Source organism: Rhea americana, unplaced genomic scaffold (genome assembly GCF_003343005.1).
Source record: "Rhea americana isolate MKP2758 unplaced genomic scaffold, rheAme1 scaffold_3, whole genome shotgun sequence".
Taxonomy (NCBI): Eukaryota; Metazoa; Chordata; class Aves; order Rheiformes; family Rheidae; genus Rhea; species Rhea americana.
The window spans coordinates 1,443,252-1,459,799 of NW_028186423.1; the positions used below are offsets into that span (position 1 = coordinate 1,443,252).

General features: G+C 36.1%; 1 protein-coding gene across 1 annotated transcript in view; it reads left to right on the forward strand.

Annotated features, from left to right (window-relative positions):
• Positions 1-16,548, forward strand: part of VWA8 (von Willebrand factor A domain containing 8) — a 184,911-nt gene that overhangs the window by 107,641 nt on the left and 60,722 nt on the right. The window contains exons 26-29 of the mRNA XM_085309462.1: positions 178-329; positions 8,219-8,327; positions 9,275-9,413; positions 10,508-10,710. Of these exons, the coding sequence (XP_085165588.1) occupies positions 178-329; positions 8,219-8,327; positions 9,275-9,413; positions 10,508-10,710 (603 nt within the window). The remainder of the gene's footprint in view (positions 1-177; positions 330-8,218; positions 8,328-9,274; positions 9,414-10,507; positions 10,711-16,548) is intronic.

Consider the following 16,548-nt stretch of genomic DNA (forward strand, 5'->3'; position numbering starts at 1 on the left):
CTTGAATCGGTGTTCCTTCTTTATTCAGGAAATTTAGAAAGTGTTGATGACTTGTTCATCTGTGTAAACTGAGCAAAGTTACTGTTAAAACTCTTCATGTTAGAATTGTTTTATAATGTGCTGTAATTTAATAGAGATACTCAATAAAAGAATTTGGGGGATTTTTTTTCTTCACAGAAATTTCCAACTGAAGGATTGGCCAATGTTGTTCGAAATGTATTTGACTTTGACTCCTACAACAAAGAAATGCGTGAAATTTTAATCAGCACTTTGCACAAACATGGGATACCTATTGGAGCAAAACCAACCAACGTACAGCTGGCCAAGGAGTAAGAGTAACATAAGATATATATTAAGAAGACAGGTCTCTCACGATCACTTTTTTGATGGTTTGTTTTTGTTATCTTGCTGCTAACCGATTTAAGAACAGCCTGGAATACTTGAAGCCAATTCTCCTTTTGGTCAAGTTTTGCTTACTACAAATGAGTTACAACATTTAAAATATTTATATGATAGAGTATTTGCTTATTACTAATATTAATCTTTAGTTAATGTGCATGTCCATACTGATAGTTTGTATGGTAAACAGATACACATAAATAAAGGGAAATACTTGTTTCTTCTCCTGTGTGTTTTAATTGAATTGCAACCCATTCCTGTCCTATTGTTTGCCACCYACAGAACTAGCAAATAAGTTGTCTTCAGTGGGATTGGGATTTTGTCTTTAATATTTACAAAAGGTTCTACAAAAATACTCCTACAGACTATGACAATGCACCTAAGCGTTTAAGCCATTTTGGGATGTGTCTGAATATCAGAACTCTTTAATTGGTAGTTGACATATTTCACTGTACTTTTTCAGGGTTTGGAATGAAAATAGCTTTTTTTGAATAAACTAAATTGTAAAATGAAAACAGATATAATTCATTCTGGTAAACTTCACAGAGAAAAGACTTAAGTGAATCATGTTGAAGAGTAGTTAGAAATCTTAGTCTGGCTTGAGTATCTGCTCTGATACCTAATTTGTTTATGGAGAAACAAATATTTCCCTTTAATGAAGAAGGCTTTCTTAAGAACTGGAAGGGGTTTATGGAAAACAGTTTTCTGTAGGATGTATTACTTCTATATTTGCTAAGGTGGGTCTGATTCCCATGACATGATATTTTGATGATAGGTGTCAGTATGTAGGTTTCTCCTGTTGGAGCACTGCTGTTATCATACCTAGCATCCTACATATACCTATTAAAATAAGAATGGCAGTCTAATGACTGTGGTGAACCTTTTCATTTTGATGACTGAAGCATTACGTACCTTGGGAACCAATGCTTGGTCTGCTACAGTATATATTAAAATGATAGCACACACTTGGAATTCTTGACATAGTTTCTTTGCTAAAAGTCACTTGGAAACTTCTATTTCAGAGAATTACAATATTTGTGGTTTTGAGAAATTTTCAATTAAAAATTTTATATAATTTTTAGAAGTATTAGATGTAGGTTTGCATGGATGAATTGGAGTGGACTGCTTGACAATATGATTATCAGAGGCTTAGGATACATAAGAGGAAGGACTGCTGGAACTGAGGACTGTTCAGTCTAGAAGAGAGAAGACAGAAGAAGGATTAAAAGATCTGATCATTCTGAGTCAGGAATGATCACCTGATCATTTCAGATCCATTATTTTTGTTAGGACAGGTTGTACCTAGAAGACCCTGCAAGAGGCTCATCAAAAGCTTCATCTGATTGACAGCCACACTGTACACTGAAGGCCAAGAGGAGGAGAAACTGCAGGAGAAGTTCACAAGAAGTTGATAAAAACAACTTAGCAGAGTGGGCCGGGCTGACCGCCTGACTCTGGTGATAACAGTGATCTTGGTCTCAGTAACTCACTTGCATGCCCCCACAACTACGTTTTCAGATTACCCCACTCATGCCAAGGCAGCCTTACTGCTGATCATGAGATTTAACCCTATGGGACTTGCAAACCACAGGTTGATCGCCCTGAGTTATGGAGGCATCTTTCAGGAATAGTTTAGATGTAGCTGATTCTGCCTTGGAGTTAAAGCAAGCCTGGGTAACCTCTCCAAGTCAGTCCAGCCTGTATTGCAGGCTCCTTTGATGGACTCATTGATGCAATCAGATACAGTGTTTGGACCACGGCAGAAAAGATCTAGAGTATGAGTACAGACCTTCTCTATGCTGTTTTGCAGGAATTCGAGGGTAGAATAATGGTGTTAATCTAGTCCATCCCACTTCTTTCAGAAAAAAACCTTAACACTTCTTATCTGATGTTTGCCTTAGTCCAAGCTTAAAGCTTTCAGTGATGGAGTTCTGTGATCTCCCTAAGCAAGCTAGTCTTGCTTTTAAATATCCTTGCCCTTAGAAAGTCATCTCTAGACTGAACACATCCATTTTTCCCCAGTTTCTCGTTTATTTTTAATGCCTCTGKTTGTTTTTGTTTCTCTCTTTCATTTTTTCCCGCCACCTCATCCATGTCTATCTTTAAGCATTGTACCTGAAATTGGGGGATGGGGTAGTTCCTGCTAGAGCTGAGTAGAGTAGTAGACATATTTCATGCAGCAGTCCCTTTTATGAATCCAAGTATGCTTACCTTTCTTGAAACTTGTCTAAGACATGAAAGTCGTTATACTGATATGCTGACTCCTTTATACAGGTACTCTCTAGCATGTGTTAACACGTCCATTGGTCCAACAATTTGTGAATCCTTTATTTTAATATATTTTGAAGAAGCCTTTCTGTCTGTCACTTATTACTTAATCCAAAAACCTGTAGATGCCAGAATTATTTAAATCCCTGCTGAAACATAACTGCTGTCAGCATAGGAACTAAAACACATGAGACACATGAACAACGCACTACAATGCAGTGTCTCAAGAGGATAAATTTTGAGGATTGTRTCCAACTGAAATTACAGGGAAATGTAACAGTAACCCTTGTGGAAATTTTAGCTATGGCTCTGGAACTAATATAGCTACTCTTGAAGGGAAGATCAGGTGGTTACTAGTTGCCAAAACTTCTTGCAGTAGTTATTGATTCAAGTGAGATCTTCATTTGTAGAAACTTCATTWMATTTCATTTCATTTTCATTTATTTCCAAAATTAGTGTCATATGTTGGACTTTGCCTATATGGCTTCACACTGTTCTAGGAATTTTTGAAGCAATTGCAAAGCTGAAATTACAGATACCCTGCAGAAAAATCTCACATCTACTCAGAAATATGGAAGCAAAATGTTAACATTCAGATATCCTTTCTTTCAGAGACTGGCTCAGTATTATGAGTTCCAATTCTTCTGCAGCTTATTTGTTCTGTGAAAGTTTCTCCTGTTCTAATATTAAATGAATACGATTCTACTTAATTCCTAAGACTTAATATGATGGTGCAACAGGCTACAGAATTGGTCTAGTTTATATTATTTGTCACTGCAGAATGTTTTTCCTACTATTTTCAAGTGAAGTAATGCTGGACTTTTCCCCCATCCAAATACTTTAGCCTTTTTGTTTCCAAGAGTATTTGTTTTGAGATAAGACGGCCATTCTTCAAGACACCAATACGTTCAGTATCGTCGGCTTACAACAGAGTGATTGTACAGTACAGCTTATTGCCTCTGTGTCATAGTATCACCTTTTTGAAATTTGTATTTTTCCTCTCTCTGAGGGGAGAAGCAAATGGCTTGTCCACCATGCATTGCCAAAATGTAGTGATAAAACGGATAACTCGTAACTCATTCTAGTAATTCATTATCTTTGTGTACAATGAAACTGTGTCTTCCCATTAACATCTGTTATGTTTGTATTCGTTTTAATATGCCATTTTGTTGCACAATTCAGACCATTTGAAATTCCTAGATAAAATGGCCTACAGCTCTAATTCTGGCATTCATCCTTAGTGAAGTTTCCACTCCATTTTTTTCTGCTGTCACTATGTATTTCCAAGTGCTTGCTGTAACCTGAATATTCATTTTACATACTGAATGTAACCCTATGCAAATTTTAGTGAGTTGTTCTCATTTTAGTGCTGTTCTCTTGAGAATCTCTTTCAAGTGCTTTGTAGTTAAATGTGGGACCTGGCCCTCATCATACATGTCTCCTGTTTGTCCTGTGCACTGGGACAGGGAGAGACGGGTTTCTGCAGTTGCCTGTCAAGGAACTAGTGGTATAAAATAAGTCTTTTCTGTCTGTCTCCTGCTTATGTTTTAATCAAAAGATTTTTGCATAAAATACAGAGATCTGGTTGGTAAAGAAGRTTCCTGGTTTCAGACTATATTTTATTCAAGTTGAAAAACTAGATAGGATGAAAGTCTAGCTAAATAGAACACAGACTCTTATTTAAGCCCTTGAATAATACATTCAGTTCCAACACGGAGCTGATTTACGAGATCACATATTAAATAGCTTTGTTGCCTGTAATAATTCATGTCTGAAGCTATACTATTTACGATAGCCAACTTGAGAGTTTTTTATTCACAGAAAAATTATTCTTACAAGATTCTTAGCCTTTTTCCACTATCTTCTCAAAAAGTTAAAAGCATGAGTTCATAAAGCAAGTTCTATTGACTTTCTAAAATTAGCCTAAAATGACTTTATTTTCTAAAATCAGAAAGGTACAAGTCAAAAGGAATTGCGTATTATAGATGCCAATTTGAAAAGTTTTCCAGCAGTAGAAGCCTCTAAAGAATTACCTTTTGACAGATTGTCTCTCCTTCCACTGCTGTGTATGAAAAAAGTCTGACTAAATAATAATTTCATACAGAATTGCTGTGTCAAGTGTAGTTCTTGTGCACATCACCGTTTCTGAACAAAAATTACACTTATATAACCATTTTATGGACAACAGTGAATTCTTGTAGGAAAACAGGATGTAAAATTAAGAGTAAACTAACATAAAAATGTTTTTAAATTTGTCTTAACCTGCAGAATCTGTAATGAAAGAATTGACTAGGAATAATTCATTAGAACTTCCTTTTAAGTCTTGGCTCTTTTTACAATCTTACTGCAGTCTGTCATGTAGGTTTTCYGTGCTATAAACTTTTTCCAGCTTTTGAGGAAAGCAGAAATCAAGGTTTATTCTGTACATTACAATTGGAGGTATCGATGGAATTTCAGCAGAATTCTTACCCAACCTGTGTACTTTTCTACAGCCTTCAGATCTCTTTGCTTCTCAGATTTTTGCCAGTGGTGGCATCTCCATAGTGTTCTCTCTGCATTTTCTTATGTAAAAAGTATTTGGTTGATTCAGTTAATTTGAAATACTGCACTGTGGCAGGAGTGCCTTGTCAAGCTTTTTACTAATACTGTCACTTCAAGTTATTTTCAAAACTTGCTTGTTACCTGTAAGTCCTGGGCAAGGAAAATTGTCTCCCTACTCCAATGCAAATAATACATATTCACTAGAGGAAAAATGTTAAGAAATATGGATGTCTTCAGTGTGGTCATGTTGTTTCTGTCTCTTCACACTCGCTCCTGATAATTGTTAAGAAGCAGATAGATCGTAAGACCTTTAATGCCACCAGCTTCTTCAATACTCTTAGTCTTTCCTAGGCTAGATCTGTATGAGAGCACTAAGAAGKCAGTGATGCAGAACTAGGAGAAACCTGAAAGATTACTCTTGACAAAGGAACTTTGTTTTCTAAATTCTGTTTTTTTCCTAAATTATGGTCTGCCTTTCCCTTCTCTTTGCCATTCATGATGGCTTAGTCCGCTGCTCCAGAGAAACTTAATCATTCAGAAGCAGGGAAGTGAATAAAACCTCAAGAATCTAGGAGAAAGGAGAAATTACTTTTCCTAAGGGAAAGCAACTGTTAGCAAAAGCAAATCTCCAGAAAGCTGAAACAGAGTGGAAATGTTTTGTTTCTTTGGGAATGCAATCTGTAATTCTGTTGCTGTATAAAGCAGAGGACTTGATTAAAGCTGGTTATTAACATATGTTTTATTTTAAAATTTAATAAGTGTTCATGGTTATTAGGGAACCCGTTGATTTCTGGATATTGCCCATGGGAGTAATGTGTAAAGAATTAAAAACTAAATCCAAATCCTTGTGGAAGACGATGTTCCATTGAGCTAGCAGGAAACAATTATTGCTGATTATAGGCATATCAGAGGTTATGCTACTCATAGCAATCATAACAAAAAAAAATCTTCTATTTCTTTTTCAACACAAGACAGTTTTGGCTCAAGAAAAAAACAAAATTTTGCCAACAAATCATTTTGAAACCCAAATGGAAGCTTAATGGAGAATTCACATTCATGGATAATCTGACATATCTAATGACTTGACTCCTTGCCCTTTTTCTGTCTGCATGAATGCCAAATGTGAATCCATCTTCATGAATCACAGAATTGCACATGTATTAAAATAGTACATCCTGAACATTTTTTTCCTAATGGTCTTCAATGTTGTAACCTAAACTATATTGTACTTGAATTTCTTTTGACTCTGACTTATTTTCTGTTCTTAATTTTGGAAGAATCTGGCTAGACTAGTTAGTTGTAAAGAATGGAAAAATACAAACTGAAGTGAGGAAAAATGCAAAATAAATCATTCATTCTCCAAATACTGGTATCTCTTGATACTCTGAAATAGGCCACAAACGGGCAATGAAGACTCTCCTGGTTCTTTTGACTAAAAGAAAGGAAAAAATTCCCTGTTTTTATTGCATATCCAAAAGTTCTGATTGCTGACAGCTGGATATTCACCTATGAGCATCAGTGATCCAGGGCATCTATCTATTTTCCGTTTCAAAGTAACAAAAACTGTCTTAGGCTATCTGACTGCCTTGGCAGATGGTCCAAATGCAGAATGGGGATGGAAACTGAGTGACTGTCTCCCTGTGAGTACTGGCAACTCCAGGTTAGTTGAGGTATGGTGTCAATATGGAAATTGTAATGTATGTTTCTTACATGAGTTAGAAAGATTAGAGGATAATAGTCTGTGTTCCTCTTTCCTTTTCCTTTTCCTGCCTTTTCCTTTAAGCTGTCAATAAAACAATTTGAAAATCTCCAATCCTTTCTTACTCTGGAAAGCATATCAAGAAGAAATGAAACAAACCTTTTATATTTAGAGGTGCCAGGTTGGTTGGCAGGGAGGGGTAGATAATTACAACAGCAGGAAAAAGCATTGTCCGACAAGACAGAAAAGACCAAGCATGGACTTTTAACAAACTTTCTAAGAGAACTTCCTTAAAATAGGCTTTGGAGATATTTGTAGAAACTGGGAGAGGGAATTTCTTCAGTTCTCTTGCCAAGTTCTGTTGCTGTATGTGGCCAGACAGTAACATGCAACTGCTTGTAACACAAAATGCAGTTTTAGTAAATGTGTTTAGGAGCAAATAAGTAATTCTTATTCTCCCAAATAAGAGAAACCACAAAGGTATGCGTTCATTAGCTTGGATGTATTTATACCAATTAGAAATGTCAAATTTCTTTTATTTGTTGCAAATCACTTCAGAGCCAGCAGAGRAAGAAATAAAAAATGGCATCCTAGTCTGCTGTCAAGCTACTTTGTCATACACCATCATTTTCTTTTGCTGTATAACTGAGTTTTCCTATGGCCAATATATTTCTTCCCTAACTAAAAGGCACAGAAATGAGGAAATTGCATCAAGAAAGTTAATTAAGGCTTTTGGAGATGTCCCAGTCCTTTCTTGTAGGCTACGATGGCAGAAGGCAGTGGCATATCCGCGCATCTGTGTACCACAGCCTTTGCTCACGTGAGCAGTTGCAAAATATAGGGAAGGAGTTCATTCCTGTTATTGCATGGTGAATTTGCCACTGTGTTTACTGTCATTATTTTGCTGTTTTCTCAGGAGAATGTGCCAAGTACTGGAKCCCCTTTAATTGATGCTGTCACATCCTGCCTGAACTGAATAAACCAACCTAGAGACATATTTTGATATGTTTTGGATATATTTTATTATGTACCTCAAAATAATTCAGACTGAAAATGTTTTACTTTTGTGGCCCTGTTTTGTCATAGGCTTCTTTTATTATGCTGTTTAGGCTGTGACTGTATTAGTATTCCAGAAGGCTAAAATTTGGGGAATTTAAAATGTAAAAGAAATGTTTTAGTGAGGAAGTACTTTCTATAAGAGAATATTTAGAAGTGGCTTGTTGGAGAAATGTTGTTGCTTAAATGATTCATTACATATTAGCTGCTGGTTAATAAATATGAAAATTCATTTGCTTCTATGCTGTTTGGCAGACTGCCGTTACCAGAACATAAATTTACGGGCTACTGGAGAATTGATGACCCAGGAAGCGCACGACAGAAACTGCTGTGTCCAACAGAAACTCAAAGAATAGATGTAAAGGTTTGTGTTCTTTTTTAATGTATAAGATTTCATATATAGGGATCTGAAAAGCCTAGAATGTGGTTCATTTCCTCTGGAAAAAGAGAATGTACAAAGCTTTGTCTTCGTTACCTCGTTTTGTTTTTCTGACTAAAAAAAAAAAAAAAAAAAAAAAAAAAAAGATTTATTTTTTTCTTGTACCCAGCCCTCAGAATTTGAGATTTGCTTTAAAATCAGTAGATTTGGTCAGAAGTTTTTGAGCTATTTGTGAGGATGTTGACAGTGCCATTTTTGAAAGAACTCGGAAGCTGTTTTGGATGCTTGGAAGTGGCCAGTTTCAGCCCCCACAACTCAATTTTTGGATAAGATCTGAGACTGGAAGGAAAGCTATTTTTTGTTCTTACTTCATATGCAGTTGAATTCTTACGAGACCTTGGCACTGCCAGATTTGAATCTGAATCTTTAGTCTAATTTGACCTGCAGCCAAAGCTTTTCAGTTCTTTTCAGCTTTGAGTTCTTCGCTTAACTTCAGTAATTATTAATTCAGTGAATAAGGAACAACTTAACTGCAAATGTGATGTGAGAATGAGATCTCAACTTTACCTAACCAGAAATTGTCATTGAGCTTTTTTATGAGAAAAAAATGTTCTGATTTTTCCTTAAATGGACTGTGTTTGATCAGTTTGTGATACCTCAGTTGTGTCACTGAGCARTGATGGTTTCAAACCAAGAAAAGAATGAGGAAGAAAGGCGTGGTTTGTATACTGTAAAGAAAATGGCAGTATTTCGGTATATCGGTAATTCAGAGAGCTTGCAGAAAAACATTTCCGTTTCCCTTTCATTTATTTAATATTTGGTCTGTTCCAATTGTTAATAGCCTTAACAGTCTTGAAAAAAACTTCTAGATTTTCATAAAGAATGGTGAGTGAAATACTTTAGCAAGCCCTCATTGTTATTGTTTGTTTTAGGGACCTGTGTACTTAAATATTCAAGGATTTCCTGTGGAACGACATGAAGCCAGGTCCCTCAGCTTCACAGAAGAGCTCGCTTTTTGGACACTGCCTCTGAATGAAGTTAACTTAGTTTGTGATGTTGCTGTAACGAAAGGTGCAGTAAGAAAAGCTAATAACCTTTGTAACAGTCCCCAATATTATAATATGTGGAATACTCTGGAGATGAGGAAGAACTGGGCTATTGATACCATAGGTGCTTGCTGACAGCCATTGTTGGAATATATAAGGGCAATATGAGTGCAATAAAAACACTTCAGTGTATTTATAGTAGTGTGTGTTTCTGGGAATCTTTGCAGTGGAGTATAGGACAAATAGTGTTGCTTCTCTTTCTCCATTTTCTTTTTTTAAAACAGTAGATAAAATACAAAAATAATCAGCCATTGAAATGGGAGCCTAATTTCATTGAGACATTCTGGTCTCTGTAAGGATATGTATCCTTCTCAAACTAAATCAGAGCTTATACTGATTAAGATTCTTTCTGATTGGATCAAGCCTGACTTAATTATCTGTATTGCTTATGTATTATGTGTAAATGAGAATTGTTATTCCCAAAGAGAATTGCATCATTGGGAATATTCATAACCTTTTTTACGGTTCATAATTAAACACGTTTAAAATGTATTGTGTATTTCAGACACATTGAAATGATCAGTACTAGATTATTACCTTTTTCAGCTTGTAGCTCTAACTTCAAATATTTTCACCAATTTTTGTGAAAGTGAAGGAGAAATTTCATAGCTTTGGTTTAATTTTGAGAATTTTCTGAAGTGATTCAAGAGCTGGTGTATATAAAGGTTTCCATATGAAATTTCCATTCATCTCATGTATAATTATTAAGTATAGTAATTGGAAGCAAGGGGCTTGTGGTAGGGCAAAAAGGAGGGAAGACTCAGATTATAAACAAACTAGAAAGTCTGGACAGTCTTGAGTCTTAGAAAGATTAGACAGTCTTGGACTACTTGTTTGAAGAGTTAATAGCTTTGTGGCAAGATTCTGCCTGCTACCATTTAGTTAGTGTCAAGAGACATTTTCTGCATCTCCCTGTGTCAACAATGTCTATTTTGCTGTAGGCTTTGCTATATAATCTGAAACCATGTATCTGCCTAGTTTATGATACATATTCTTTCAAAAGAGCATTGTGCAATGTCAATGACTCTTCATTAATTTTATCTTATTTTCTTATTTCAGAAGATGAAGCTGAGAATGTTCTTTATGTTGCTACATGCAATCCTGTTTCCTTGTACTTTATGACTGTTTCTAGTAAGAGTGGATACTTTGTGGATTTTTATGACCTCTTCCCCAGAACAGTTGGAAATGTCTGGCAGCCTTTTGTGACTGTGGCACCGCTGGGAAATCCACTCAAAGGTCAAGTCATTCTACATGAAGAGCAGGTAAAAAAGAAAAAAAAAAAAAAAAAAAAAAAAAAGCTCAATAGTTAGTATGCTTACTGATGTGGAAAGCAGTTTCATAAAGGTAGGATCCTTGAGGTGTCTTTAGATTGAAATTGCTTGGATAAGTCTACCACTTGCTGAATGTGCTCCTTCTCATTTTAATTTGAACCTTCAAAGTTGCTTCAGCTCTGTTTTTTTATGTGGAGCTTTTTCTCTTGCACTTCTTAGCTGATTTGCAACATCCCTTCATATACTTTTGCATCACTGAAGTGGAGTTCTGCCTACTTTTTCAAGTCTTCTTGCTGATAGATAGGCCTTTAGCAGAGAAAGGGATATAGCTGAGTTCGGGAGTCTCAAACGAGCAGTGTACGTTCGAACCTTTCCAACCTTTTTGTCCCTTTTTTACGTTTTGAGAAGTATATGAGAGAGACTTGTTTCTTGAGTCATAAAGTGATATGTTGCTTATATTTGTATCATGTCACTATTTTTGAGGGTTTTTTGCAAATCCTGATGTTTCCCATTCTGTAACATCTCAAGTATCAAGATTAGAAAGAAGGCTATATAAGCCCTGCATTTAGTGTATCAGCAATACAAATTTAGAATCACTGACTTCTTCAGTGTTGGCTTGATAGGAAGGTTGTTTTCAGAGTGAAGCAATGCATACTTTCCACTTGGAATTACTATTAATGACTGATTGGAATGTTTCCAATTTAAAAATTTCTTTGCCCAGGAGTGGAAAGGGACATCAGCTGATAAAATGCTGATGACATTATTGTTGCTGTTGTTGTTATGGTCAGTTGATAAAATGCTGATGACGTCGTCATTGTTGTTGTTGTTGTTATTGTTATTAACAGATTATTATGTTGCCTGTGAGTCACAGGGGTTTGAAGGGAGCATTCTATCTGGTAATTATTGTTAGTTGCCATTCTTCCTTTTCTTTTTGTTGTTCTGAATTTCTTCCATCATTCTCAGAGAAAGAGCTGCCAATTTAGAATAACCTTTCCTACACTCAGCTGGGTTTAAGAAGTCATTCCAGTTTATAGTCATTCCATAATGAGTGTCTCTGCTATACTTTTGCTCCAAGAATGTTTGTCGTGTGTTGACACCACTTTCTGGTCTCAAGCACTACAATTAATAACTTAGAAAATATATGATTCTTCTGCTTTTGGTAGGATTGTGTATGCCTTCTTCTTTAGTTTTGCCTTGGACACTCTTTACTGTCAATACAGTTGTCTTGAACACCTGCAGAAAAAAACATTTGACCTATTTTGACATGCACATAACAATTTGTTCAGTTGTAAACAATCCTTGGCCTTTTCTGGCAAAGTCAATACAGGAAATTGCAGAACAGATGGCAGTCTGTCTTGTGTCTAAGAATATTTAGAATGTTGCACACTTTAATATAAAGCTTAGCAATACTCTTTGCTTTCCAAGCTTTTAAAATTCCTACCATGAAAATAATTTTCATGCTAAGTTTTATTCTTAATCAAATCATAGTTGTATTCAATTTCAGCTTCAGCAATGTGGTTTTTATCAGAGGTTCTTTTTGCCTGTCCTCATGGAAGATAATATTCAATGAAAGTATGAATTAAAATCTGAAAAAAAAAAGATTGTTCTGCAGAAAGAATATGGTAACTCAGGGCCCCTTTCCAGTCTACTTCAGTTCAGTTGTAATGCCATTTTATTCTCTGACTTAAAATTTAGATACTGACAACTTCAGTCTTGCTTTTCTTAGCAAGTACTGTAGTCGAACAAATCGTATCATCCTGTCTGAAAATAAGTGTCTTTACAATGCTGGAAGGTAGTACAGTAATTATTATATTTCTGAATGCTTTGTATTAACTTAAGACTTCTTATGCAAAATTATTAAGATTGACCTTCCTCATCAAGTCTGAAAATGTGTTTCATTAAAATGCAAACTTAGTTGTAAAAAGCCAGTATTAGGACACTGTTCAAAAGTGATTTTAGATTTTTTGTATAAGTTAAGCATATTGCACACAAAAAAATGATGATCTGTGATTCTCATATATTGCATGTTCATATGCGTGGGACTGATTTTTTAATGTGGGACCAAAGCATAGGTCAGCTGGATGCTGTTGTTGTAGTCTTCAAAGCCATTGCCATCCTTTCTTATGTTAGGGCTGATGTGTTGAGTTCTCTGCATTTGCAATTTCTACTGAATCAAAAGAGAGAGTCTCAAGAAATTTAGTATTTCCACTGGGAGTTTAGGTTTCATTCCCAACTCTTCCTGCTATGGAGCCATGGAAAAGTCATGTGGTTTCTTTGTGCTCCTATGAAATCAGGTGGATATTGCTGTTTATGAAATTAAATCGGTTATTACTTATGACATTAGCAGGTAGATGTATGGGCTAAGCTAATGATTTAAGTATCTTTTGTATCCATTGAGAGGATAAAGGTGATCTGAGAGAGTACTTCATCCCAGCTGAGGTAGAACAGCTAAGGTGAATTGCCTTATGGAGATGCCTCTCTCTTTCCACTGACTACAAAAGGAGCCTAGGCAGCCAGTATAGTTGATACCTGCCTTTTAGTGTACTAAGTTAGGTAAGATGACTGCCAGCCTTAACCTCAGTATTTGCAGCATTCACATGTTAATACACATAGATCAGTAGTACATTTTACTCCCAGGTGAGGATTAGCTACTTGTGCTAAAGGATAGATCAGAGAGGCTTTCACAGACAAGTATAATGTAAATAGTATATCTTTCACTTTAGAGATCTGTCTATATGTATTTGCAAAATGTCAAGTATTACTAATATTTGAAATCAGAAATTGCATTTAAAAAAAACTGTCCGTTTGACAGCTGATATTTAATTAAAAACATAATCCACTAATTAGGCATTATCAAAGACTAAAATTTTTTCCAAATTTTTTGTTTTAATAAATATTTTTTGAGATGAATGTWATAAAAAGTTATAAAAAAGAACAATTTTAAATGGATGATAACCATATTGGAAAGGGTGAGGTGATGATATTGTAGCTCTTCAAATAAGTGTCTGTGATTTACTATTTCTCAGATGACATCCATCAGGATTCAGTAGGGCCTTCCAGTAAAATGAAAGTAAAGACCACAATTCCTTCTTGTCCTTTTAAATAAAATTTTACTAAAAAAATCTTACTGAAGATTTAACTTAATTGTATAAAACAGAGATTTGCCTACTTTTAAGCCACCTTTACATCTTCTTGAAAGAAAGAGTAGGTCTCTTCAACACAGTGAGCACTAGTGAGCACAGCCTATTTTGATTCTGCCTTTTCAGTCAAGCTGCAGTGATAGACTTTGGAGAGACACTTCCTAAATCTGAAGTCATTTGTTTGTAAGATGGAATTTGCAGTGTAAAGCCTTGTCCTGCCAGTATCCTTTAACACCACTTTTATCTTTCGCTGTCAGGAAGTGAGCTGGGAAGAGAGAGAACTGCTTCAGTTTCCTTCTAGTCTCCATTACATTCTACTATATGATTTCAGGAGGAGGATATGTTTTCTTCAAAAGCAAGTTGACATTATGAAATTCTCATCTTTTGGGGATCTTATATGAGGTGAAGACTTTCCTTTCTGTAAACACAAAGCTCATATTTCTTCTTGCTTTTCTTAGGTTCCTGAAATCTCTAGTACAATCAAGTTTCCCAGATAATCTGAAGGACTCTGCTCACATTAATTAAAATGTCAGTAATCCACTTGTATACATTTCCACACCTGTGAGGGCACCATGGTTTAGCCCAAAACCATAAATCATTGCACAGACTTCTTTCACTTTAACCTAATAATATATCTGTATCTATACTAGTATGCACAGTGTCAGGATTGTTACATGCATGGCACCCATAGGCACTGGTCACTGAATAACTCTAGCAGAAAAGGTGCTAGGGGAATAGGAGGCACAGTGAGTGCACGCTGTAGAGAGGTGCTAAGCTAAGAATCAGCTTTGGCTTAAGCTGACAGTGAAGAAGAGTTTGTGTTTGTGAGCCTGGTTGCTTGAGACGTGGGCATCAAGTGCAGAAGAGGATGAGACTGTGAATGTAAGCACTTGTAGAATACAAGAATATATTAGAGTACAAGAGGGTTAAGCTGAATACTTTATATTCTCCTCCTCTGAAATTGAAATTTATTCCTTCCTCCAACTCTCTGTCTACCAGGGCATAAAGAACAACTTCCCATACTTGCAAAGTGCAATCACAGCCTTGTTTGGTTTAAGGATTTTTAAGAGGAAAATACTTGCTAAAATAAAAACAGCAATAAGGAAAGGGAAACTTTGCAGTAACTAAAAATAAAGGCCCACCACTTCATGAGATTGGTTATTGCATCTGTCCAAAGTTTGGAATTCCAGACACCAGGGTCAGGAGGTCTCCCAAAGGTTACTTTTCTCCCAGTCAAGAACAAACATAGCGGAATTGCACACCAGCGTCTTTTCCCAGCCCACTTGAAGAGTTGCCAAAGCTGCTTTTGGATGTGTTTGCAAGTGACGCAAAAATCTATTCTTAAACACAGACAGAATATACATCAGTCACTTAGCGCAGAAGGAAACCATTAACATCAAAAGGGGTGGAGTAGAGAGGCTTTTTATATTACCAACTGCTCTCATAAATTTAATGCTAAGTGGAAGAATGTAATTGATTCATATGTGTTTTTTATCTCACATGGAAGGCTAATGCATTTCTTTGGTTCAGCAGTGCAGTTGCAGAACTATGTAAATAAAATATGGCAGAAAACCAAAATCCAAAGCAAATGCCCTACTTTTTTTTTCTTTTTGAGCTACATTTCTGTAATTTTGCTTTGAAATACATAAGCAAACTGCTTTTTTTAGAAGTATTGAATTCCAGATGAATTTCCCGAATGCTGCAAATAACATGGTAATGTTTTAAATGCTTTACCATATTTAGTTTTAAATGACTGCCATTATTAAAAAAAAGTTGATTCTCCCAAATAATCCTAGTGAAAGTATGAAGTGTACCCAAAAAGAACAAAACCACTGTGACTCATATTGTTTGTATCTGTTTTATTTAGGAGAATTAGTGGGAATTTATTTTTTATTCCCTTAACGGTTGTCATGCATTATTGCAGATGTTATACGTAGACAGCTAACTTTTAATAAGTCCTTGCAGAACCTAATGTCCTTGCAGAACCTAACATTTCCCTGAAAGACAAACAAAAATTTCATCTCAAGGCTTAATTAAGTTGTGCTTTTGTACCTTTTAAATTTCATTTGGTACAGTTAAGGTTGGCCCTGAATGATTGTTCTCTTGAATTCTTAGTTAAACACATTAGGAGCAGCTGTGGTACTTTATAAAAAGAGATGTTTCAAATGAACCTGCAAACAAGCTGGTTCATCAAGTTATGTACTTTGTATATCAGGTGCGTTCATCTGTGCCATACACCCTAGACATGGCTCCGACACCTTAAATGTAGCTGATGAGCTTTTTAGTCAGCTTTGGGTGGCATGTGGCTCCCAGAGCTGGGGACAAGCTGTGATGCTGTGTGGCAGCCAGGGAGAGCCTCAGTGAAATGCTGTGATCCCCCTCAGTTTGTGACCCTGGGGCTGGGAGGGAGAAGTATTGATAGCTGTCCCCATCGTGTGACAGCATGCGTGGACCTTGGGGTTATGAGTAACAGAGAAATCTGCAAAACAAAATGTAGAGTACCATATTTTTGCTTGTAATACGTGAAGGACCCTCACACACTGCTGTTCGATATCCTGTCTGCTTTGGATCTTACTCCTGTAGAGTCATCCTGCTGTCCTCCAACAGCCTTCCTGCCTCTGACACTCTATCAGCTGTCCGAGCATGCAGCTTATAGAAGGATTTTCACGTACTAGAATTTTTAATAGGC